Genomic DNA, 24,769 nt, shown 5'->3' with positions numbered 1-24,769 from the left:
TAAAGATAAACATCAGCAGACACACCCAGCGCCTAATCAAAGTGCAATGCTCTGTGACGACTGACGACATTCAATTACTCACGTGTAAACACCGGACGGGTACGAAGAAGCGTGAGAAAATGAAAAAACCCGTACACACAAGACCACAGACGCCAAAAGAGAAACGGAGAGAACGCGGTCACACTAAATCCCAAACAGCGTTTTAAATCCAAGACATTTGTGAATACACTCATTATCAAAAACATCAACGACTGAGACGCACAAATCAGTGCGTCTGCCGCTCGGCCTCAACATGCATGACACGCACAATAACGCAGACACTGAGCCACCTTGGCAGTGATGTATGCAATGTTGTCCCTGGTGTGGATTACACTTAGGGGACATGACGTCACACACACACACACACACACACACACACACACACACACACACACACACACACACACACACACACACACACACACACACACACACACACACACACACACACACACACACACACACACACACACACACACACACACACACACACACACACACACACACACACACACACACACACACACACACACACACACACACACACACACACACACACACACACACACACACACACACACACACACACACACACACACACACACACACACACACACACACCTTACCTGACACTCTCCTGTTGAATCTGCTGGGTGGTGGAGCTATGGAGAGAGAGAGAGAGAAACAAAAAGGTGAAATTAACATCATTGTTTTTACATAATGACATTTAATATAATTTGGTGATTGCTTTGAAATCCACATTAACTACACTGACCAGAAAGTGTTCATAACAGTTATTGTAGCGGAATAAGATTTTAAAAAAGGTATTTCAAAAAGGTAAAAAGGAACAAAACAGTGTGACAGCCAGCATTGCAGAGAGAAAAGATACAGACAGTCAAACATAAACGCAACAAAAAGGTGAAGAGATAAAAAGTAGGACACGCTAAAAGATGTAGGCAGATGTGAAGAAAAACAAAACAGACGGAGTGTAATCACCGAGTGAGAAAACATGAGCTAAGAGAGAAATTGAGAAAGAAAAAAAAGTATGTTCAGGAATTGAAGTGCATATTTTCTTCACATAAATGGATGCTGCTGTGAGCAGTGGTCAGATTTCTTTGTCAGGAAGACATTTCATTTTACAATTAAAAAGGTAATTGTAAAATTAAATGTCTTCCTGACAAAAGAGCATAGTCAATCGCAATGTTTAGCTTCAGCTACAATACACATTGTGCCAATTAATGTTTATTTACAGTAGCACATATTATTTGAGGTACTATCTATTTAAGTTGACCCACGAGAATGTCACGTGCCTCTGACATTAATCCAGAGGAGCTCATACATGGATGTGACATCCACATATGATATTAGCCGGGGAACAGCATATAGCCTACATTTATCATCCTGGTATGAGAGTGACGGTCTGTGGAAATATGTAGAATCCATTCTATACAGGCAACAGGACATTAAGGTGATTAACAGCCTCAATCTATTCCTAACAATAACACATATGTGTAAGTATTAAAGGTTTAAAAAAATAAAATAAATACAACTACCCAATGCAAACAAATGTACTTTTGGGTATAAGCATTTCTATGTTTTAGGTTAGTGTGTTACCAGTCATATGGGGTCAAAAAGCTTCTTTTATCCCTCTTCTGCTTCTTATTCAGGCCAATGCAGTCGCTGGTGTTGGCCCTACGTGGCTGCAGCCCCACTTTGTGAGTAAAGGCCAAGACAGCTGCCTCTTGGGCAGGGGATGAAGATCCTGGGGCGAGGCGAGTCTTGGCTGAATTAAAAGGGCCTGTTTGCTATTAAAATACTGAGGGTGGTATGTGGGTATGTAAAAGCACACATACATATGTTTAACCCCAACTCAAATTAATAGAACACAATAGCTTTAATATCTGTCAGCAATCATTTCACCTAGCGACCATTGGTTTTCCTTAAAAAGGTGGAGCTCTCATTCCATAATAAAGTACCCATGTATAATTTTGCCAGGCAATGAATGACATAACCTTTCTTTAACCGATGTTCCTTACAACATCAAACCAAAGACAGGAAAAAAACATCCTGTGCAAGGCAAAGGATGCATCCTGGAAATGTCTAAACAGGAGCTGTAATCAAGTTTAATTTCTAGTCACGATTGCAGTGCTGTGCACTTGACACTAGACAGTATTCATCAGAGTAGAGGCAGCCTGGGAGGACACTGCTGGATATGAATATGCATCAGGGATAATAAAGTGGCCAGTCAAGAGAGAGTGAGAACCGTGCGCACGTGGGAGAAACAGCACACATGGGAGTGTGTTTGTACAGTATGTGTGGTTAAGCAGTCAACGCAGTGTTTGTCTGTATTCCGTGTTTAAGTATGCCGGCCTTGGCTAGCGCTTGTAAAAAGTATCCTGATCTTCTGAATGTATGTAACCGGGTTAATGTACGCGCAAAGAAAGTGAGGTCAGTGTCCTAAACACCTGCTTTCTAACACTGGACTGTTACTAGTCAGCCCCCCCCCCCCCCCCCCCTACACACAGCGGGTGTCTATGGCTATCTCATTACCATCCAGTCAGAGCCCATTAGATATAGACTGCGAAGACGAGAGCCTGGGGGAAACTCACACATACACACAACTTTGCCCCGGTCACCTGGGGAGTATAACGCTCCACTCTCTGCGGAGATAACATTTTTAAAAACTAGTAACGGGCAGAATTACACAGGAAAGAAATGCATTAAAATTGATTTCTGCATTTCAACTCTAAACATAAGGCACATTCAAACTTGTTGGGCATCTGCTTTACCTGCTCTCTCATTCTCCTTGACCACATATCAGCCTTGTTGACACTCCTCTACAATGTGATAACTGCCCATCCGAAACGTACCAAACAGCAGCTAGCCTTCCCTAAAGACCAGAGCACATTCGGACCGTTAACTGATCACCACAAAGAAAAACTATGTGTGACCATTACACATTAAATAGTGGCATGTAATCTCTTGGTGACGCCAGTGGAATATAATCTCTTGGTTTATCACAAGACTGGATGGTGGTGTTATTGAATGTCAGTTGAACCAGGGGGATCCATTGTAATTCGTTCAGCACTGGAGATCGGACGGTTGAAGATTGAAACAATGTTTTTCCCTTGTTGACATTTTAAAGATATAATATGCAACAATTTCCTTAATTTGCTTCAAGGGGCTATATGTGTGGTGTTCCAGCGGGGCCAAGACATTATAAAATAGAGTAATCAAATGAACACCCAGGTAAAAGTCTATTAAAAATATTCAGAAAAATGTATTATGTTGGATGGCAGGTATACAACACACTTATTAGGCTTGCCAGTTGTTGGCTAGTAATCCAAAAAGTACACTGATTACATGCGTCTCCTTTAGTTGGCTCGACTGTCTCTAATCCCAAAGGCTCTGCTCTCTTTCTAGATTTCGTCTTTCAGAACAGTCCATTTATCAGCATCATGCAAATATGCATCTGTCAGGACAGAACCTATAGAACTCTAATTTTAACAACTCAACTGATTTTAAAGGATCGAAAGCAATCTCCAAACTATGTTTGGTTGCCTGCCAACGAGACTGGCCGATAAATCTACGAGTCACAGCCAAAATGGAGTGGGAAATGAGTGGCAACCGAGTCAATTCTTTGACTCATTTTCTCCCTTTATCTCTTTTACTTTTACCTCATCCAAGTACTTGCAGAGTGTAGCCCACACCTTAGCAGTGCAACCAAGAAATGCCTCTTCCCATTACAACCACAAGGCAACTGTTCCTTTTCCAATAGCAACTTCCCATCACGAGCCACTAAAACACAACACGTGTTCAAATTTGATTCCCCATCAGGGTGATTTTTCATCTGCATATTGAAGATCACAGCTTCTTCTTTCCATTAGCGTTTCAATTGTGTCAACCCTGAAGCAATACACAAGCAGTAGTAAGGCACTCAAATGAGTTCAACACTATTCCCAGTTTCTCTAGCACCACCTCCCGTGTCATTTATTGTATAGCTCACCCCCTCAGCTGTCTCAAAAGGAACAGACCTTCCTCCCCCGTATTGCTCCCAAAGTTTCATGACTCCTCTCCCTGCCTCCATCTTCTCTTTTGCATCCGAGTCTGGTTTCTTACTTTAGCTACTTAACCTCCAGATACTGTATACATTGGCCCTTTGAAGTTGGTTGTTAGGGGTTGTTAAAGAGGACAAAACGAGAGACTGTGGTGTATTGCCTCTGCCCGATACATTTTTCATTTTAATATGACCAAGATGAAAGTCAACCTCCACATAACAGGAGATAAAGGATACTAACCTCACATTCTCTGCTGGTGAACAGTAAAGTTGAGCCAAAAGGATGTAACCAATGCCAAAATGAATGAACAGCAATACAGTGAAACATATCTGCTTCTATTTCTAATGACTGATATACGTCTTTAAATGAAGACTGAACTGAGGCTAGGGATGCACAATTAAGAACATTTTAAATCACAATCACGATTTTGGCTTGATGATCGACTGCTATATACACCCTTAGAATGTGCGCTCTGCTGCTCATCATCATCATCATCATCATCGTCACCATCATAAGCACTTCCTAAACTAAACAGACAGCCACCAGGGGGGAATCGAGATGTTTTGGTTTCACTTTTGTTCATAAGTGACAGCAGTGCTCTAGTTTTTACATTTTGGGTAAATAGAGATAAACTGAAAATAAGGAAGGACCAGTCTTATTTTGTCTCTAAAACAAATTAATTTCAGGTAATAAAATAATTGTGATAAATAATCAGGATGTAAATATTGATCTACACAATCGTGACAATCATTTTGGCCGTTATCTTGCAGCCCTAACTGAGGCTTCTTTCCAAATAGCAATCAAATCAGCTATTTTTATACAGCTTTCCTCCTGTGTGTCATCTCGTACTCTAAGCTCATGCCAGCCCAGCCAAGCTGTGTGGTGCCAAAATATTAAACACCAGACTATTGTGTCCGGTGAAAAACAATAGATTTACATGTTCACGGCAAGGCAAATGAGTCAGCTAGACTCCACTTCCACATCACTGCTTTGGACCCGACCCTGACCTTTGACCTCCATGTACCTGGCCCACATGGCTTGGTTCAGCCACACTCTAAATGTCTTGAGTTTGACTTGATTTGACAAAAATAAATAAGCTTATGACAGGACATTTCAGTCATTTGTCCTAAAAGAATATCCAGTAATATCCTTTAACTTCACTGAACCTTCCACTCATTAGTCATCAGCTATCTATTCCCTGGTGCTTATTCTTCCCAATGACTCAAAGTCTAAATTAAACCTCTCTTCCTCTTTCAGTGCTGAAAATTAATTATTTCCCAGGAACATTGATTCTTGTGACATTAATCTATCCGTTCTAACATCTTTCAGTTTCTGCTTCTCCTCCTGAGAGCTGCATGCTTGCTGGCATGGGGAGAAAGTGAGTGGTAAAACCAGTCGAGTGTTAGTGGATGCACTACAATGCAAACAGTGTAGTGTGAAATGAAACGGATCCAAGTACGAGAGGACTGGTAATCCAGAACTGGGGAGAAAATAAGGGGCCTGTGGCGACCTGGGGGTGAAGGCACCGACCATGAACTCCAAGGTCCCGGTTACGTGTCATTCCCAGGCTTCCTCTCCCCTCATTGCCTGTCATCTTTTGAAGAAAATGGGGTCTCGAGGAAAAGCAGAATACTGTTTAGTGTGATCACTGATTAATGAACTAATCTCTCTAAAGCAGATATCATATAAATATATATATATGTATCCCTTACATATCTTTAGAAAACGGCTAGCAGTAACTAGAGTATACACAATGTGTGATAAGTGGACTGAGACATGCAACAGCACCAGGGCACTTTAAAGAGGTTGTTATCATGATTTCTGTAAATTATCATTTCATTTATTTACACTCTCCTAATTACACTAATTTGTTTCCTTCAACACAATCTCCCTTCCCTCTAAAACTAAATTATGTGCAACATAACCACCTGCCAGGAGGACAAATTCCAAACTGTCTAAAATGATTAGCTATGATCCACGTCAAACTCATGAACAGGGTCAGATCGCTGCAGGCACCGCAGCAAAGAGGCACAGAGAATGTAGAATTGACCCAAACAAAGCAGGAGGCAAGGATTTGTTGTGTAGGTGTACAATTATGGTGTAATAGACCGTAGTTAATCCGTGCGATTTCATATTCTTTATTCTTTATATTGTTTAGTACACTACATTACAGCCGAAGTACACAGTGGTTGTGGGGCTATTCTTGACTTGGTTCTAAATAATAAAAAAATAGTGAATTACCTGAACCCATTAGCCCCATGTTTGTGTCTAAATAAATACAAAAGTGGATAAACTTCATTAAGTTAAGTTGTTTTTTGGAGGCCGCTTTAAACAATGCAGAAATAAACTGGCTTGATCAGCACGTGTTGGAGCCGATGTGAAAACGAATCATGGATTGCCTCCATCAGTCACATGAAATGCAGTTGTGTCTGTCAAGGGCAGGTGGACATAATACAAAGTGTGTGTAAGCGCGTGTGCACGTACTTTTGTTTATTTCACTGTGGGGGCCGACTAAGTCTGAGTGTGCAATGTGTGAAACGCTCTCCCTTCAGTCATGTGGCTGGGGGAGGGGGAGTTGGGGGTGGTAGTGATGGTGGCTGTATCAAGTGTATGCCTGAAGTTGCCTTGGAAACCTAACACAAAGAAGATCTCATTGCCATAACAACGCTACCCCCTTCACCCTCCCTCCTTGGCAGCCATCCAGCCCCTTCTCCTCTACCCAGCTCGTAACAAGTGGCTGATCACCCACCCTTGCCATAACAGCATTAACAGATGGAGAGAAAAGAGATGGGTGGGGAGAGACAAGGAGAGAGGAGAGGACAGAGTGACAAACGGAGGGGAAGAAGCAAAAAGACAGATGAGAAGGGGTGACAGGGGACAGGAAGAAAACTAGAGATTTGTTATGTGTAAAGAAGCAGATAAATGATCAGACACAGTGATAGAGAACTATAGCATGTGCTCCATAACTGGTGATTCAGAAAATAAATGCAGAGAAGAAAACAAACAAAGAGAAAATCATTTTGAGAGAGAGAGATATAGAGAGAAAGAGAGAGAGATAGAGAGAGAGAGAGACCCATCCCATCAGTGAATAAGCAAAAGAAGAAGGAACAATTCATTTGTCCCTGCCTGGTGTTTTCCATTGATTTCTCTTACAGCTAGTCTCAGTGTGTGAGTGTGTGAGTGTGTGTGTGTGTGTGTGTGTGTGTGTGTGTGTGTGTGTGTCTGCTCAGCCTGTCAATACATCAGCCAGTTAGCTGGAGGGGAGACCACAGCCTGAATGTGGCCACTCAGCCTCAGACACTTCAAATTTCAATATCTTAATATTTCTGCCACCTTTGCTTTAACAACATGGCTACGGAGTGGTAAGATGGATGAGACGGTGGGGAACACACACGACTGAGATGTCCGGCGACATGTTTAGTCAGGATTAAATGAACCCCAACTTAAAGTGTGGAAGCTACGGCCGGCTTTCAAGTGGGTGAGACAAAGGCAAACAGGCAATATAAACTAAGTTTGGACGGGTCTGTTATTTGTCCGTCCACCTGTTGCTGCTCACACCTCCTGGTTTCCCTCTTACCACTCTGCTTCCCTGAATAGAAACAGTGAAACGCAGGATAATGTTTGGCTTAAAAAGGCCACTTTGGCAGAAAGTCAACCACCATTTGGAGCCTTTCATCTATTGGACAGAATGAATATGGCAGAATGAAACAGTGACCGGGTTGGATCAAGTTTGGGGATGGGTGTGCAGTCGGTCGTTTAACACTGAAAATAGCTGCGTGTACTTGGATGGTGCCCGACTAGATAGAACAATTCCTTTCAGACTGCAAATATCATAAAACGTAAGCCTGTGAGGAGGAGAGGCACGGTGACATTTCTGTCAACTAAATGGCCAATTTGTGCCCATTTTGAGGATCAGAAGACAGCCGACAGGTTCTCATGTATTGTTCTTTCCTCTCTTCTTTATTCTCAGACATTCCAGGGCACGGTGACAACTAAGACCCACAGAGAAATTAAAAAAGGTTTGTGCAAGGCTATTAATCACAATCTGCAACATTCTGTGAACATGTTGCCCTTTGGAATAGTGCTGAATAAGAGTAACAATCCATTCAATATACTTTGTTTGTGTACAGTTTTACATATGTAAAGCTATAAATGTCTTAATTTAATATTATTAAACTAAATGTATACATATGTAATAAGTTTTTGGCCTGCTGTCATTTTAATGACTAAATGACTATTTGAGGTCCTCCCTTCCTCCATCTGTAACCATTTCCTTCCCTATTTCCCGAACATTTCCCTTCCTCAAGAGCAGCCCTCGCCATCCGTTTCTCCTCTTGTATCCACCCACTCTGTCGCTCCATCACTTTTCCTCTCTCTCTCTTCTCTGCACCTCCTCTCAAGGCCTGATTGATAACACTAGGGGTCATATATGAAGCAGGGAGCTTCCCTCACGGGTGGCCTCTCCTACAAAGCTAGCAGCTTCAGACGTCACTGTCAGCCTCTGCTGGCACGCACACTCGCACAGCGGCTTAATCATGCTGAGCCAACCACATACAGTACGAGATACTCGTGTGTAACTCAAACATGCGCGCACAGGAGGTGTAAGACAATTGGAGTTTCATAGCAGACTCAACAAAAGTCTGCAGTCAGCTCCAGTCTCCTACTGCCCACACACACACACACACACGTAGAAACCCCTTCAGAATTGTGCCTCAACTAAAAATGCACACGTGCAACTCGTTCATACAGAAGGGACAGGATCCCATGTCAGCGTTTCTTCTAGCACATTAAACGGTGGCTGACTGAAATAAACATTGGGGTGTAACGCCCTCGGCCGGGATGGTTGTTGCATTTTTAGGCGACCAAAACGGTAACAATTAAAGTCTAACTTCACCCTAAGGTCTAAGCCTAAATCCACATACTGCATTATTTTTGAAAGATGGGAAAGAAAATTGGGCAACGTCCACTTCCTTGTAGCGAAAAGCCTCAATATGGAATGGGGCACTGAGTTTGATGAATTTACTGTTCATCAGACCACAAGTGAGAAGAATTGCACTACGTTGTCCCAGTCAGCACATACCCCAGTGCTTCCATCTCTGGAGCGGACAACTGCATTAAGTTTAATTTCATGGCGTAGATTAGTCCCAGACAGTCGACTATCTCAGATTTGGCTTTGAAATATTAGGGCTAATTTAACAACAGTAGATGGCGCTTTGAGCCCTTTTTAAACAATGAAATAATTTGAAAGGAAATGTAAACATTAACAGCATCGATGCATTTCATCACATTACGGTCACATGATTAAGAAAATGTGTACAATCTCAGAATGGGGCAAATTCGTAATTTGTGATATTGGGCTATATAAAATAAATTGAATTGAATGGACAACGCCGCAGCAGAAACCTGTCAATCACAAGGTAGCCACGCCTAAAAGCCTACCGTGCTTCATCGTCTACGTTAAATGGGACCATAATGCTTCTGCACCGGTTTCACTTTTTTGGACCTGGAGGGTTCCGCCTGATTTTTTTGCATTGCAAATAGTTGTTTGATGCTATATCAATGCTGTAGAGAACCTTTAATAATTGCCGGCAAACTGATCAATACCTCACCTTCTCCCTACTTGGAGCCACTGTTCATCATCATGATCTGTTGTCAATATATCTTTCCAAAAAAAAAAAAAATCTCTTTTTCCTTCTGCCCCGTTTCATCTCTCCCCAAGCAGAAAGGAACACACATAAATCCTAGCCTGCATGTCCTCCTCCGCAGAGAGGATATATACATGTAGTCTGGCTCTGTATGTCAATGCATGCTGAAGTGCTGACTGAAGCAGCATCAACCCACCACAATATCAGGAGTAAGAGGAAGTCTAATCACATAATGGACACGCTATTAGTTGTATACACTTGCACTATTACACATGCAGGTCGCTAACTTGCAGTATTTGTAGAGAGAAGCATAATAAGCAGAGACACAGGCAGCTCAGATTACACATGTATTTCTCTAACTGAATTTGGGAGTGGGCAATATCGACAACATTTGTATTACAAGAACTGTTCCATTATTTAACTGATGGGGACATATTTTACTGAATAAAACATCTTTTGGAATGACAATCTTGGAGCACCGCTAAAAGTTGCTGTTAGAGATTGCGTTGCATGCGGCTCAACATTTTCAGATGTCACACGGATAAGACAGTCGATAATAAACCTGTTGAGTGTCATTCAAGGTATAATATGCAGTGCAATGCAGGTATCAGGTCTGCTGACGTATTACGTCTGCTGGCTGTCGTGCGTCATACCGTAGTCAAATTATTAGTGTCAAACAGCATGTCAATTATTGCCTCCAGCAAATTGGAGCCCTACCAAAGGGATTGAGCACACACACTCCAGATACTGAACAATAGGATCATGTTTTGCGTTGGAATTGTCATTTATTATAATCACAGGGAGTTGACGTAGGTCATCAGGACTGGTTGTTTCATGCCCCTGTCTGTTTTTCTCATATGAGAGTCAGCTGGGAAACTAGACGACAGATCATTGAAGTAGATAGAAAAGAAAATCACGGTAAAATGGGTGGCGGTCAAATATTGGTCACAGAGAGCTTGTGACATTTTTCCTAGTGGTTCAAATCCTAAAACAAGCACGGAACATTATGGCAGCTACCTTTGAGGCGGCTTAGAGCAAGGCCATAAGTACAGTTGGGCTTCTCGATGGACTGTGGCTGTACCGAGAAGTTGGTTGACAACTTCTTATCAAATGTTGTAAAGCTTTGCATCAGCTGTTCTAAGGTCTGCATTAACAACGTCTCATTTTCAAAGTACAGGAGGTTGATCTATAAGCTGGAGGCCTGCATAAGAATAAGACCCCCATAAATCATTAATCAGGGCTGCTCTGATCGTTGACGGCATAAAACAAACAATGTTTCAGGGGCACGGAAGCAAAAATGAAGACGAATCCCTGTGAAACGCAGGGAGCATCGACAGGTGTAGTACCGACCGTGTAAAGGTCGCGTTGGACTACGCGTGAACTCAGTGAATGCATTAACCATGCGTCTGGGCAGAATTTAGTGGGCGGCATGGCCTTGAGACAAAGACACATGGGTGTAGCTAGACACATCAGGCAATATCTGCACCGAGGCTTTTTGACAGTGCAGATATTTACATACTACAACTGTGTGCCTGTTAGCAAAGAACAATATCTCTCCCGTACGGACAACCATTTATGTTTAATAGACAGCCAACAGGATGAACTGGTAGTGTCAAGTAGAGTCACATGTCATTGGTTTATACCTTTCATTACCTCTCCTATACGATCACTTAAATTAATAGGAGTGGAGATCTCTCACTCCCTTGCAGTGACACACACATGTGACTGAACCTGTGAGCAGACGCAAAGCGTGATATATGGAGCATAAACAAGAGGAGAACAGACACAGGAGTGAAACTGCCAAGCTCACTGGGCCAATCTACAGTTTCTCAGCTCTGTGATTTATGATTGTGAGAACTTGTTTGGATGTGGAATTTATTACACAGAAGTTACACACAAACAGAGATATGAGGATAGAAGATACCGCGACACTAGGGATATCTGTACTTCACATATTCGCGCTCTCGTTTGATGTAAACATTGTGCATCCTTCTGTTCTCTGGTTGAGGCCGTCTCATTCTTTCTCTTCATCGTTGCCAAGAAAGCAGTTACTCTCGTCATTTCTCGCAGCCGGTATACGCTCCTCTTCCTATGCCATCAAGCATTCAACAGTTATTCTCACGCTCTGCACTGTTTCTGCCCCCGTTTCCCACCACAAGATTCCATTCTCACTCTTTACCTTTCCCATTATCTAACTGTCCTTTTCTCTCCCACACATATCTCTCTCTCTCCCCTCTCTCCCCCCTCGTCTCATATCTGACTCCCTTTCCCAGTATCTCACCCTCTTTCCTCTCCCCTCCTGTAGCACTCTCCAGAAGACTTAGGTCCTTAAAAGGAAGTAGGCCTGTCCAGCCTGTTGCTGCTCTGATGTTAACCCTTTCCCAGCATCAACAAGTTTGCCGATTCCACTTCACCCCTTTAAGCCTGACGGTAATCAGATCGGCACTCGGCTGAGTCGACATACGTGTTTGACACTTAAATGCAACCTGCCTGATCGGGAATGCGATTGCATTTATTTCAGAGCTGGTGAAGCAGCAACAACTTCTCTTCAGCAGTAACTCAATAACTCTTACAGCCGAGAGCGAACACAAATCAGGCAAATATCTGAAAGTACAAACAGGGATGCAGGAGAGAAACTAAACTTCAAACCCCGTCGTTTTAGTAAGAAACTACAAAAGTACTGAAACTTTAACACACTTAAAACATATTTCTCTCTGGAAAAGGGTGAAAGGTATAAAACGTTTAGAAAATACACCGGCCTGACCGTATGAATTTTGACTATACAGTCTATAGCCCTCAGCATGTGGTCTGGCTGATCAGATATGTAGAGGAGTAAATGCATCCTGGCCACAGCATATAATCCAACATGTCACAAGCACAGGCTTTGAAGATGGTATTTGAATGGGCAGTTTTGTTTTGGCGGGTAAGATAACAGCGAGCTGAAAGCAGCATTGACATGTTCTCAGTGGAATCTGCAGCACCTGCAACCCTTGTACAAAACAGTCTTTTTTTAATATGTGAAAAATATCTTTAATATAAAGAAAATAGTATTATTAGTATAATTTTTACACAACGGGAAGGAAACCCACTCAGTATTTCTAGGGTCAACTGATGAATTTACAGAACACAACAAAGCCTCTGCAGGTTGTGTTTGCTTGTGTCCATAGTGACATGCATTTCTTAAAACTTGGGTTGGTAATCTTGAGAAAATATTAAGAGAACGCTAGATTGAAGACAATTATCCAATCAAAAAACCTAGTCCAGTGTTGCCAACTCTTATTCAATATAAGTAGTTAGCAGCACAAGCTCCATCCAGTCCTCTCTGCAAAGACACCCACAATTATGATTATTGACATACTGTCGCCTCACAGCAAGAGGGCCGCGGGTTCAATTCCCGGTCGGAGCGGTCCTTCTGTGTGGAGTTTGCATGTTCTCCCCGTGGCAGCGTGGGTTCTCTCCGGGCTCTCCGGCTTCCTCCCACAGTCCAAAGACATGCTGCAGGTTAATTGATCTCTAAATTGCCCATAGGTGTGAATGTGAGAGTGAATGGTTGTATGTCCCTACATGTGCCCTCGATGGACTGGTGGCCTGTCCAGGGTGTCCCCTGCCTTCGCCCTATGTCAGCTGGGATAGGCTCCAGTGCCCCCGCGACCCTAATGAGGATAAGCTGTATTGAAAATGGATGGATGGATGGATGGACATAAACAACTCACATGGCTATTGTTAGTACTTACAGCTGTCAAGCTAGCAGTGTGAGTTAGACTCCGGTGACGTGCACCAAGTGTATGCAGGCAGGTAGGCTTATTGCAGTTCTTCTACAGCCTTTGGTGCCGTATTGGTTTCTTTTTTTCTTTTCTGTTTTTACATTTAATTTATCGATTGCTATCGGGATGTAGAGAATTTGAACAAATATGAAAAAAAAAATTGTTTGTGGAGATTACCATCCCTAACTTTAACACAACACTTAGTACATGACACACCAAAGCAAAATTTGACAAGGCAGTATATATACCACGAGTAACTCAATAGATAGTCAGCTTCCATAAATAAATTACACTTACTTCAATTAAGCCCTTTGCGAATTACGATCTGATTAAGGTGTTGACATGAGTTATCCCAGCAGTCAAACAAAGTCTACATATTGTACAGAGCACACTATAGCAGTCTAGCAGCTACCATTCAATGCGTTGGTAGCAGCATTAATGGCAGTCCACACACATAGGCCATTTAGCAGAGGCTTTTCCAAAGTATCTCTGCGCATTATAGTGCTCATTTAGTATCTGTGGAAATCCCCCCGTGATTGTGGTGTTAATACACATTAAGTTACATAGGCCCCCAGTAGTTGCAGTGAAAGAAGCAGAAGTGACTCTTTTACAAATACTACAAGGGTGATATTCTTCAATTACTGGACACATCAAAAAAGACAAGCTACGCTGCATGGAAGCAGGACTAAAAAGCTTTCAATGTCAACCTAATTCACTAGCGGTTACTTACCCCGTTAATTCCTGACCTGCCTGTTCCACTTTCCTACAGGACATGCTGCTCTGGGAGTAAACCATGCAAGGTCACAGCTCATTTATCGACTGCAGGTCTTACCGTCTCTTCATTACGGACTATTTAAAGAATACAGAGTTTCACCTTCTGATAAAAACGGGCTCATGACAAAATACTGCAGCAATGTAGAATTTTCTGTGAGCTTGATCTTCACTTTTGATGTTGGTCCAAAACATATATTTGTTTAAATACAATATCAATAGCGTGAAAATCAAACAGCATATGAAATTCTTTTAAATCTTTAACTTGTGTAATTACGACTTGTGTAAATTCTGAAGATTTACGGGAGGGACCAACGTAAAGGACTGTAGATTGTTTATGGGTTGATTTGCCAAGACTTTGTTTCTCAAGGCGAAGAAGTAAAAGGTTTTTCTCTCACTGACAGCCCCTCCCCCTCCCCCCCAACCATCCCAAAAACTACTTCTTGGAAGAGACATATTTGTGAGGAGAACTAGCAGGCACTGGTCATAACTCATGATTGCTGACATCAAAGGTGTGCACAGTGTAATGTGAACTGTGAAAGAATATGCACTAAAACTAAATTCTAAATATGAAGGTATGAAGTGAAAATATCTTAAATCTGGTAACACATTACTGTACTGTGTATAGTATGCACCCTTGATGGTGTTCCCTCTGGTTCTGTTCACACAGTCCACTATGTTATCAATGACCACCTGTATGAGTATAAACCTGCAGAACTTGAGGAATGTTGCCGGTCATCAGTATAATGTGACGTAGCAGAATGTGGAGGAAAGAAATACTTTTCTGACCTTATCTGGCACTGAGCTTATGATCCTGGCTGCTGCAGGTATTCTGCAACATTTACAGTCTCAGACACAACAAACAATGCATAGTCTCCAACCCCAGGAGCTTCTTTCATTAAACTGTATTGCCTCTTGCCATTATGAGACCCTACAAGAGATGGGCCTTTAATTATGTGGGGGTCCTGACAGCCTGGAGACAGCACACGGAGCAGTAATATCCCAGTAGCCAGGGATGTGGTAAATCATGTGTGTGGTAAAGGCAAGCTGAAAGACATCAATAATTACATAAACGCAGCTCTGGTCTTAAGTGTCGAGTTCTGACGTGACAAGCCCAGCAAAAACTTTTCATATCCTGAGGAGGGTGATGCCCAATTCATTTGTTTTGGTTCCCAGGGGGAAAAAAAAAAAAACTTAAAAATGCGCGGGCTACACAAGCACTGAAAAATAGCTGGCCTCTAGAAGTCCTGTGTGGTGGTAAAACATCAAACTGCAGAACAACATTAACGGCCAGCCCGCGGGGTAGGCGAGTGCAACATGCTCACGTCAAACCGCTGGGGTGTAACGTAAACAAGGCCAATCTGGTCTCCCAATACGTGACCATTTACAGTCACAAAAGAACTCCAAACCTCCACATTCCCAAGCCTGTGTTTAGAGTTAGGTCATTAAATGTAATACCATTTCACTTGGACCTTGTGGATACTGCTTGCCCTGCCAAGGACACTAAGAATGTACACTTGTATGCTTACTTTAAATTGGACCGTTTCTGCGACCATAACAGAAGTGTGTATGTCAAGTTAATAAGGGTTTCAAGTAATGCTGGCTAGTATGAGAGGAAAGGCGCTTTATATAATGTGCAACTATAAATATACAACCTAAACCTCAGACAAAAAAAAAAATTGCAACTTGTGCCGTTTCTCTCTTCTTTTCATTTTTCTCTCAGTCAATGAAAACGTTATTCGTCACCGACAACCAGTTAACAGTGCAGCTGCCCTTTAAGAAGATGGATAATAGAGGGTTACACAAACACTCATTATCAGAACTGCCACACAAAGACAGTAATATGAAAAACTGTCATATCAAGGCTATGCACATATACTGATAAGAGCGGTGGGCTGTGAACTACTAGTAACCTCCCAATTGTCTATCTGAATCATGATTAAGCGAGGCCACTGCCTATCACTGCCACTTCCGGCAGCAAATGGCTGAGAGCAGTTTCAAGGCCAGTGGTTTCTATGGTGACCATGGCTGTGGCAGTTTAGGACTGTGTGATGTAAAACCTACAATCTCTGCCGTATTAAAATGACCCCCAAATGAATCCTTTCTTTAAAAATTGTAGGTTTTGTTAGCCTCTTTACTTGCTGGTTAATAATTAAATACTTTTTGTCTGCCATGTCTAGCTCACATTATACAACATTAAATAAAGAGGTGGAACTTCGCCCTCACCATTTGTACTAGGTTTAGTGTTATGTAACTACGAAAAAAGACATTTAAACAATGGTGCAGAATTGATTAAATCTATCCAATTTTCACAAGTGAGCTCAGCTGTTCAGTTGACGAATCAGGTCTGAGGCAAGGCGTGAATCAACCACAATGCTCGTCTTTGTCAGTTCGGCTGTCTGCTCCCAACAGCCAATTAGGCAGAAAACCAACCATCATCCCTTTTCTAGGAGTCGTACTAGCCGGAGGCTGGGAAACTCTTTGGTATTCACCTGTGACTAGCCTGGTCTCTGATTACTCTGATTCGGTGAGGTCAAACAACACATTAATCAACACTGCCCCATACACCATATTATGTGACACATTGACCCCCTGCACCTCCAAGACAAACATCTTCACTGGTGTAGACATATTTGGAAAATCCTTTTATCATCACATGCTACACATGTCACGTCATGCAGTGCTAAATTGGATTTGATCAATCACATTGCCTCCTTACACATAAATCCAATGGATGGTCAGGTTTTGCTGTGAAAATACTTGAGGGACATGGATAACCCCAGTTGGCTGGGCTGACTGGCTGTCTGGATAATACTCAGTGCCTGCAGGTTTGCCAAATCTCCCAACCAAACTATCCACCCGTGAGGCCCGTCTCTCACCTCTCTGTCTGCGTAGCTGTCTTTCACCCTTTGAAGCAAACAGGTGGGTTACAAGGCAGGTTGCAAATTATTCCAGGAATCAACAGCCACTTTTCACAGATAACAAGTCAAGCGTTTTTTCTTTTGGAAAACTGCTGAACAACATCTCGGCGAGATCCTGTCTGCTAAGGTGTCTTGAAAGGGCAGACAATCCCCCTCCCCCCAGTCAAAGATTAACTGCATTTGGCTTGTATTTAATGTTGGCTCTCACCCACTAGTTACTCTCTCATTCAATCTTTTCTCATTCACGTTTTCTTTCTCTCTCTCTTTCTCCCTCTACACTTCTACTCCTCGTTAATCTTCTTTCTTCTACCGTGCCAAAGACTGTTCTGCTAAACCACCCTTATAACCTCCTTTCTCTCTCTCTCTCCCCAAGTCAACTTGTCTAATGACATTGGGCCCGTGTTTAGACTAACACATGCAGAGCAAAGGAGACAGAAGGTCAGAGAGAACGACAGGGTAGGTTCAGAGGAAACCAGACAAGAGAGGGATGTCTGATGTAACGACAGACCGACAATTAGGTAAAAAACTAAGATTTGGTCGTCAATGCTCAGGAAGGGTGGCGATCTAAACGTGTCTGAAAGGCTGACATTTGAAGAAAAACAGGAATGTGTAAGAGTGCGACAGAGAAAAAGACAGGGACAAAATCATGACATTGGCTTTTGTCGTTCTGTCCCTCTGACCACGGTAAAGACCGATGCAACAGACCTCACAATGGATGACAAATTGGACGTGTTACTGTGACCTGTTTTCACAAGCTCAGGGTAGAAAATGATTTTTTTTAAAAGATAAAAAGGAATGCTAGGTAACCGACTAGTCCCAGCACCTTGGTCAATTCTCTTATCTAAAATTAATAGCTTGGGAAATGCTGACAAAGAAGAACTGGGTGGTAACTATCTACTCTCGCCACAATGTTGAGTAACCAACCATTGTTTAATTTAAAAAGATCTTGTGGCCTGATAATGCAGGATAGGGCTGACTGATGTTTGAATCCAATCACTGACGATATTTACATTGCCTTCAATGATATTCTAAATTTGTCTATTTGTAAGCGTGTATATTATTTCAATGCATACTCATCATGAGCATATAGCCTGATGGATGAGGCCACCATTTCCACATTACAACGTCTGTTTTCATTTTTCAACGATTGCTTACCCTTCATGTGAATATGCAAGACACTACTCAAAAGATCCCGTAAAACCATTAAAAATAATAATAAAAAACATATATGGATGAGTATATTCAACTAGTAGATTGTTATCAAAGATGGTTGCCCAGAGGAAAGACAGTATTTGAAAAATAGCTCCACTGAAAGATAAATATTAAAGTGGAAAAGAGTGCTTGTAAAAGGACAAAACAATGGAAGATATGTAGAATGATGAGTTTTTGCCAGGGGACATCTTATAACTGCATTGTCAAACAGTTATAATGCCGGTGTGTGACACAATGCTGTGAAACCGCCACCACAGAATCAGAGTTCAGACAATGATTCTGAATATATTCTTACTTGGGCTAAAGTATTGTCCTAAATTGTATAGATCATCATTGTAGCTTGTGAACATGAAAACACAACTGTAATGTCTTGTATTAAATGACGGCAACAGGATGGTGTAAAGGAAAAAGCTTATTTTCCTGAGGATTTTAAACTCCCGGTTCACTCAGCGCCGAATGGGGGGCCAGTCACACGACATTGATCGCTGGAGGACTGATTCACATATCTCCATCCTGTAATTTGACCACTCTAGCCCAGCTCACCCACCTCCTCCGTCATATTGTGTGTAGTGTTTCTTGTCTTTTTCGTTCTCTCTCTCCCCGACTTCTTTTCCATCCCATACCCTTCTCTCTTCTTCCCCTCTGTACTCCCACATCTCTCCTGGGAGCAACATCAATACATGGGCATACAGCCAGTATCAGTATTGAAACAGCATTATATCAGCCGAGGTTAGTTTTTGAGACAATATCATTGTAGAATTTTAAAAAATGTCAAACAATTTTCTTCTATAAGAATCTCCATTCATGCAGTAACCAAATAAGCAACAAAATACAAATACCTTTATAATTGCAAAAAGTATATCTGTTATAATCATTATCCTGATATTCAGTTTTAAAATACTGGATATTAAGATTAAACCCACCCGCTCACTTTCATGGAACATCTTCCACTGAGACCCTCTATGCACCCTCCTATGTGCCTCACCCCCCACCCAGAAACCCTCTACGGAGGGGAACAGGGGGCAGTTTGGGTCCACGGCCATAAAATGTTTCTCTTTAAACATCCCCAACATGTACACAGCCTTGATGGAAATCTCAGAGATGCAGATCTCCATCTGAATGTTGCATATTGTCTTTACAATAAAGAGTTCTGCTCAAATCATTTACACTCCAATTCCTCACATTTTAATAATGTTTTATTTTGCAATGCAGTCTGAGGTGAGAGGTAAATGTGTAATGGCTTGTAAATTCACTATACCAACATAGAGGAGAAAGGAAGAGTGAGAGGTTAACAGATTTACATAAATGTTTGGGTTTTATTCATTTACTGTGGCAGTGGTCAGACAACATTATGGAACAGGGACAGTGTGTGTTGGAGCAAGAGGGGCATGTGAACTCCAAGGAGCAGCCAAGGAGGATGTACTACCACTGGCTAGAGGCCTGCCAACCCCCCTCTATTTCCTCATTTTTCTGCAGTGCCACTAAAGATAGCTTGAGGGCACAGAATGAGGAAGTACCAAAGTTCAAACAATCAGAAAATGCGAGCAAGCCAGATTGTACCACAGCCTGCTCTGCCGCATCTCGTCTTTTCCCCTTTCTCATGATGGTTTTGTCTTTCCATTTGTTAGTTTTTGTCCATTTCAATTTGACATTATTGTCTTCCTTCCGGTTTTGTTTCTCTGTTCTCTTGCAAAGGAAAACTAGCTTTCCCCTATTGCATTCTAATAAAATCCCTAATGACAAACAAACAAATACGTTGCTCTGTTCATGTCCTTTTGTCAACCACAAATATGTCTGAGTGGATGCACAGACACGTTTCCTTTCATGGAGATTAGATAAAGGCGACTACAGAATGACACAGGCTTTCAATTACCATTCACTGCAATGTAACAAGATCACGCGAGAATCTCGATATCGCACGAAAATCCATCTCGTCAGGCTTCTAGGAATGCGTTTGTGTCCAAAGCACGGCCCGATAGGTGTCCTGTGAGGAGCTACGGGCAGCTATCGGCATGATTAAGGTGTGGTGCGAGACGAAACACGGCGACAGTTTGTTCAAAACAACAACAACGAATGAATGGAATTGAAGACTTTTCTCGTTAGAAAAGACTCTTCGGTAAGAGTGTGATTGACAGATGGTTCATCCAATCCCTTGATGACTTCTTGGATGGTTCTGTGTAACAAATTATCTGGCGGGTCACGTTAGACTTTCAATACCTCGCATGCACACGATTTAAAAATGCGTCTTTGTGGCTTGTACTGTGGCCTATGAATTGACAAATGCATTTCCTAAACTGCTATGTTGCACTGTTTCAAGTTGTTTTGCATTATCTCCAGTATATCGGGTGCACAATATGTATAATATCGCGCCATCACTCGCTCCTTACTTCAATAGATTGATATAGACACAGAAAGGGATACAAAGATGTGGTTACACAGAAACACGAGTTATAGATGAAGAAAAATAGGGAGGTGGAGAAACAGGTACATAGACATGTAGAGAGATATGGCTACAGAGAGATTCAAAGAAAGAGACTCAAAAAGATAAGAAAGGCAAAGGAGGATAACAGCAGGCAGGTTGTCAGGAAGGTAGACAAACCAGCAGACTTGCTTTCAGAGGAATGATCATGGTTCATGTACTTTGTCTTGCTCTGTGTGTGTATTCCTTACACTTTTCCTCCGTTTAATAGCGAACCAGTTCAATTAACAGACATTTGGTAAGGCAGAGATAAAGAAAGCCAAGACCTAAAAAGACAAGACAGGAGAGGAGGACAGACAGGTACTGAATTAAAAACAGTCAGAAAGCCAGACTGAGTAGCATGAGCCGTCTGGGGGCTTTTCCACTTAACGCTGTCAGTCAGCCAGTCCGGCATGTCTCTGCAGGGATGCTAGGCTGCATTAGATTTGCCTGTAGGCTAAAAGCACACTGGACACACACTGCAGCCTGCTAATCGGGTCACCTGTTGCACAACACTGAACTGAGATCAGCCACACACACATACGCACTTATACAAATATACACACTTAGAGGCATTTGTCTATGCTCCCACTGCCTTTTTCACAGCAGCCATTTTGACATATAATTGCAGGGTAAACACAGGTGTAATTGATAAAAATTGACAATGGTCCCATTCTGTTTCGTGTCACCATTGCAGTGAGCCAGCATGCACAATATCAGGTGCCCGGCCTACCTAAATGGAACAGGGACATTAATTATTTGTTCCAATCACACCTGTGTTTACCCTGCAATTACATGTCAAAATGGCTGCTGTGAAAAGCATACATGCTCGCATAAGGTTTTACTGACGATCACTATCCGCCATTCAGTAAAATATCCGATCAGGACATCGGCATTTTTGCTTTTGTAGTCGCTGATCTAATGTCACATTGTAAACAATGCGTTTAAAAAGGACAGGACGATGGCAGTGCTTTCAGGCTGTGTTCAGCGAAAATTTGTATTGGGCGAAGGTAAATTCTAACGTTGGTGAATAACCTGAATAAATACAGTTACGATCTGAACCGTGAGTGTTATGATCCGTTACACCACTAGAAGAAAAGTTCAGAAAAAAGGAAATTGTAGCCTACAGACATAAAAAGAAAAAAGGCTAACCTTTCTACGTCATGACAGTCATGATGTCCATCTACTAAACCCACAGCCTAATCATTACTATATTGGAGAGCTAAAATGAGCGAGAGAAAGGATGAGGAAAAACAGAGAAAGGCAAAACAGACATTTTAAAAACATCTCCAGGACTTCCAGACCACCCGCTTAGAAAGGTGTACATGTATTATGGCCACTTTCAAGGGTATAGGTATAAGCTTTGGTTGTATTCACCGAGCAATAATTGTAGACCTTTAGTTCAAAACAAAAAACAACCATCTGGGAAAATGTGCTTACTAGTGGAAGAGGACTGCTGCAATTAAAAGGAAACACTTAAACATCTTCTGTTGATGTTATGAGTCTTCCCAAGACCTTTGCTTTCATGTGTACACACATAATAAACACAACCCTAGGTCATATTTTGCCACAGACTTTCTTCTGCCACAGACAGAAGAAATAACACTCCTCCAAACAGATTGCAAAATTTTAGAGGTGCATTTAAAATATGTAGTAAAACACTGCACTGTTCAGGATGAATAAGAGTTAAGCCTAAAGTCTGTTAGGTGACACGTCATCTAGCCACAAAGCTGTATTATATTCTGTTGATAGCAGGAGCCGATTCCTTATTCCTTTTTTTTTTTTTTTTAAAGGACTCTCAGCTTCTCCCTAAATCATTTTTTCATATCTGCTTTATCCCTGCTGTCTTTCTTATGAAAACACATTTAATTAATTTCTATTATAATCCCTGGGACTCATCAGCTCCTCTATGCATCTTTTAATAAAAAGCCCCACTTATTTCAGTCAAGGAGGCATCCATTCTCCCCTTTCTGTTTCTCTTGGTGAACATGCCCTGCCAGAATGAAACTAGACAGGCCAACTGGAAAGAAAAAGCAAATTTTTTTGCATAAAGCATGTACTTTCTTTCATCTACCGCTGCCTTTTGTAACTCCAGTAAATGAGTAAAATGGGCACATTTCACCTGGATTCACAAGGTAAGTTAGCAGATGAGTATCTAGAGCACTCAGCTTTAGTGCAACGACATTTATTCTCAAAATCAACTTTACAGAAAAGTATAGCTCTGAATTAAAGGTTAATTTCAATCAGACAACATTAAAAAAAAAAAAATATATATATATATATATATATATATATATGTTAACAGAAGCTCAGTTTCAACACATAAAGGGTTACTTGAAAATCTTTAGCCAAACATCACAAGATATGATGGAGGTACAGCAGGTTTTATCCAAAACAATATCCCCCCTTGTTAAGCAGCTTAGGCCTGTGTAGTGATCCTGTTTTGGATCCTGGATTAAGGCAGCACGAGTTTACAAAGCATGTAAAATAGGAAGTCATGTTTTAGGAGTATACTGTAGTGTCCATGGGAGTACATTACCAGCTATCTAAACATTTACATTTTAGGTGAGTAACCGGCACACTTATACACAGCGATCTTCCTGCAGTGCAAATTAAAATGTAAAGAGCACACTGGTGAATCATTGTAACTGTAAGTATAGCAGAATAAAAGAAAACAAAAAGAGTTCAAGATCATTTACAACAGATAGAGATCAGTTCCATGTTACACAAATGGCATTTCACCTTGAAGCTAGACTTTTTAAAACTAAATAATGTCTTTCTAATCTTAGGTCCAATACGACTTTTTCCTCTTCTTTTTTTACAATGGCCATATTTATAAGAGTTCAAAACTCAAAATGAGTAATTGGCCTATTTTAATGGGTGACCCGCGCGAGTAGATCTCATGCAAAGTCAATGCACAGACGCCAATGGTTGCGAATGACGAGAATTTTCACTGTGCGGCGCAAAGCCAACAATTTGACTCATTCGCCAAAGTTCAAATATTTAAAACCAAAGATGAGTTGCAAAGCCAATCAGCGTTGATACGCTCCGCCCGTCATCACCGATGTCCTCTAGTAGCGCTGGAAGCGCCAGTCATTCAGACATAGTCGGTCAAATTCACCGAGCTGTGTGAGCCCACGGATGATGTTATGAACCCAAACACAAGGGCAATAGATGTTCCGACATTTGTGGGATGTCCAAAACTAGTATAAAGCGGAAATAGTGGTTATTTCTTCAATGGTGGATGGCGGAAATGATAACTGTTTTCAATTAAATTAAGTTTATTTTGTATAGCCCAATATCACAAATTAGCCTCAGAGGACCTCACATCAGATCAGGAAAAACTCCCAAATAATAGAAAAAATCCCTTTCACAGGGAAAAAAGGGAAGAAACCTTCAGGAGAGCAACAGAGGAGGATCCCTCTCCCCGAATGGACAGACGCAATAGATGTCATGTGTACAGATGAACAGAGTTACATAAACACATTACATGAATATGACAATGTATGAATCGACCTCCACAATCCATGAAACAGGAGGTAGAGAGGAGGGGGGGGCGGGGCGCATCAGCAGGGCCATGGCATGAGGCTGGCTCACCAGGCAGGAGGCATCAGACACAGCCAGGTCCAATGGACCCTATGAGACGTTTCCACGGCGTAAAGCAAAGGAGATAAGCCACACCCCCTCTAAGGCGCAAATGAAGAGAATAAACCACAACTTGGCGAATATTCACAAAGCTTTTGGTGTGAACGCAGCATAAGAGTTTATCAGTGTGGAGAATGTGCTCAATATTGGCCCTACAACTCTGACACAACATAGTATATTATACTTTACAATATAAAGTATATTTTAAATAAAATGTAATGTCCAAGTTGAAACGAACCAGGGCAGTCGTGATTAC

At 41.7% G+C, this 24,769-nt stretch overlaps 1 protein-coding gene across 3 annotated transcripts in view; it reads right to left on the bottom strand.

Moving 5' to 3' along the window:
• The window catches only part of prkar2aa (protein kinase, cAMP-dependent, regulatory, type II, alpha A), a 39,302-nt gene that overhangs the window by 9,601 nt on the left and 4,932 nt on the right, over positions 1-24,769 (bottom strand). For all 3 annotated transcript variants that reach the window (XM_034536248.1, XM_034536249.1, XM_034536250.1), the window contains exon 3: positions 666-701. In XM_034536248.1, the coding sequence (XP_034392139.1) occupies positions 666-701 (36 nt within the window). The remainder of the gene's footprint in view (positions 1-665; positions 702-24,769) is intronic.

Source organism: Cyclopterus lumpus, chromosome 7, assembly GCF_009769545.1.
Source record: "Cyclopterus lumpus isolate fCycLum1 chromosome 7, fCycLum1.pri, whole genome shotgun sequence".
In the NCBI taxonomy this organism is placed as follows: domain Eukaryota; kingdom Metazoa; phylum Chordata; class Actinopteri; order Perciformes; family Cyclopteridae; genus Cyclopterus; species Cyclopterus lumpus.
This window is presented reverse-complemented; position numbering and strand designations above follow the sequence as displayed.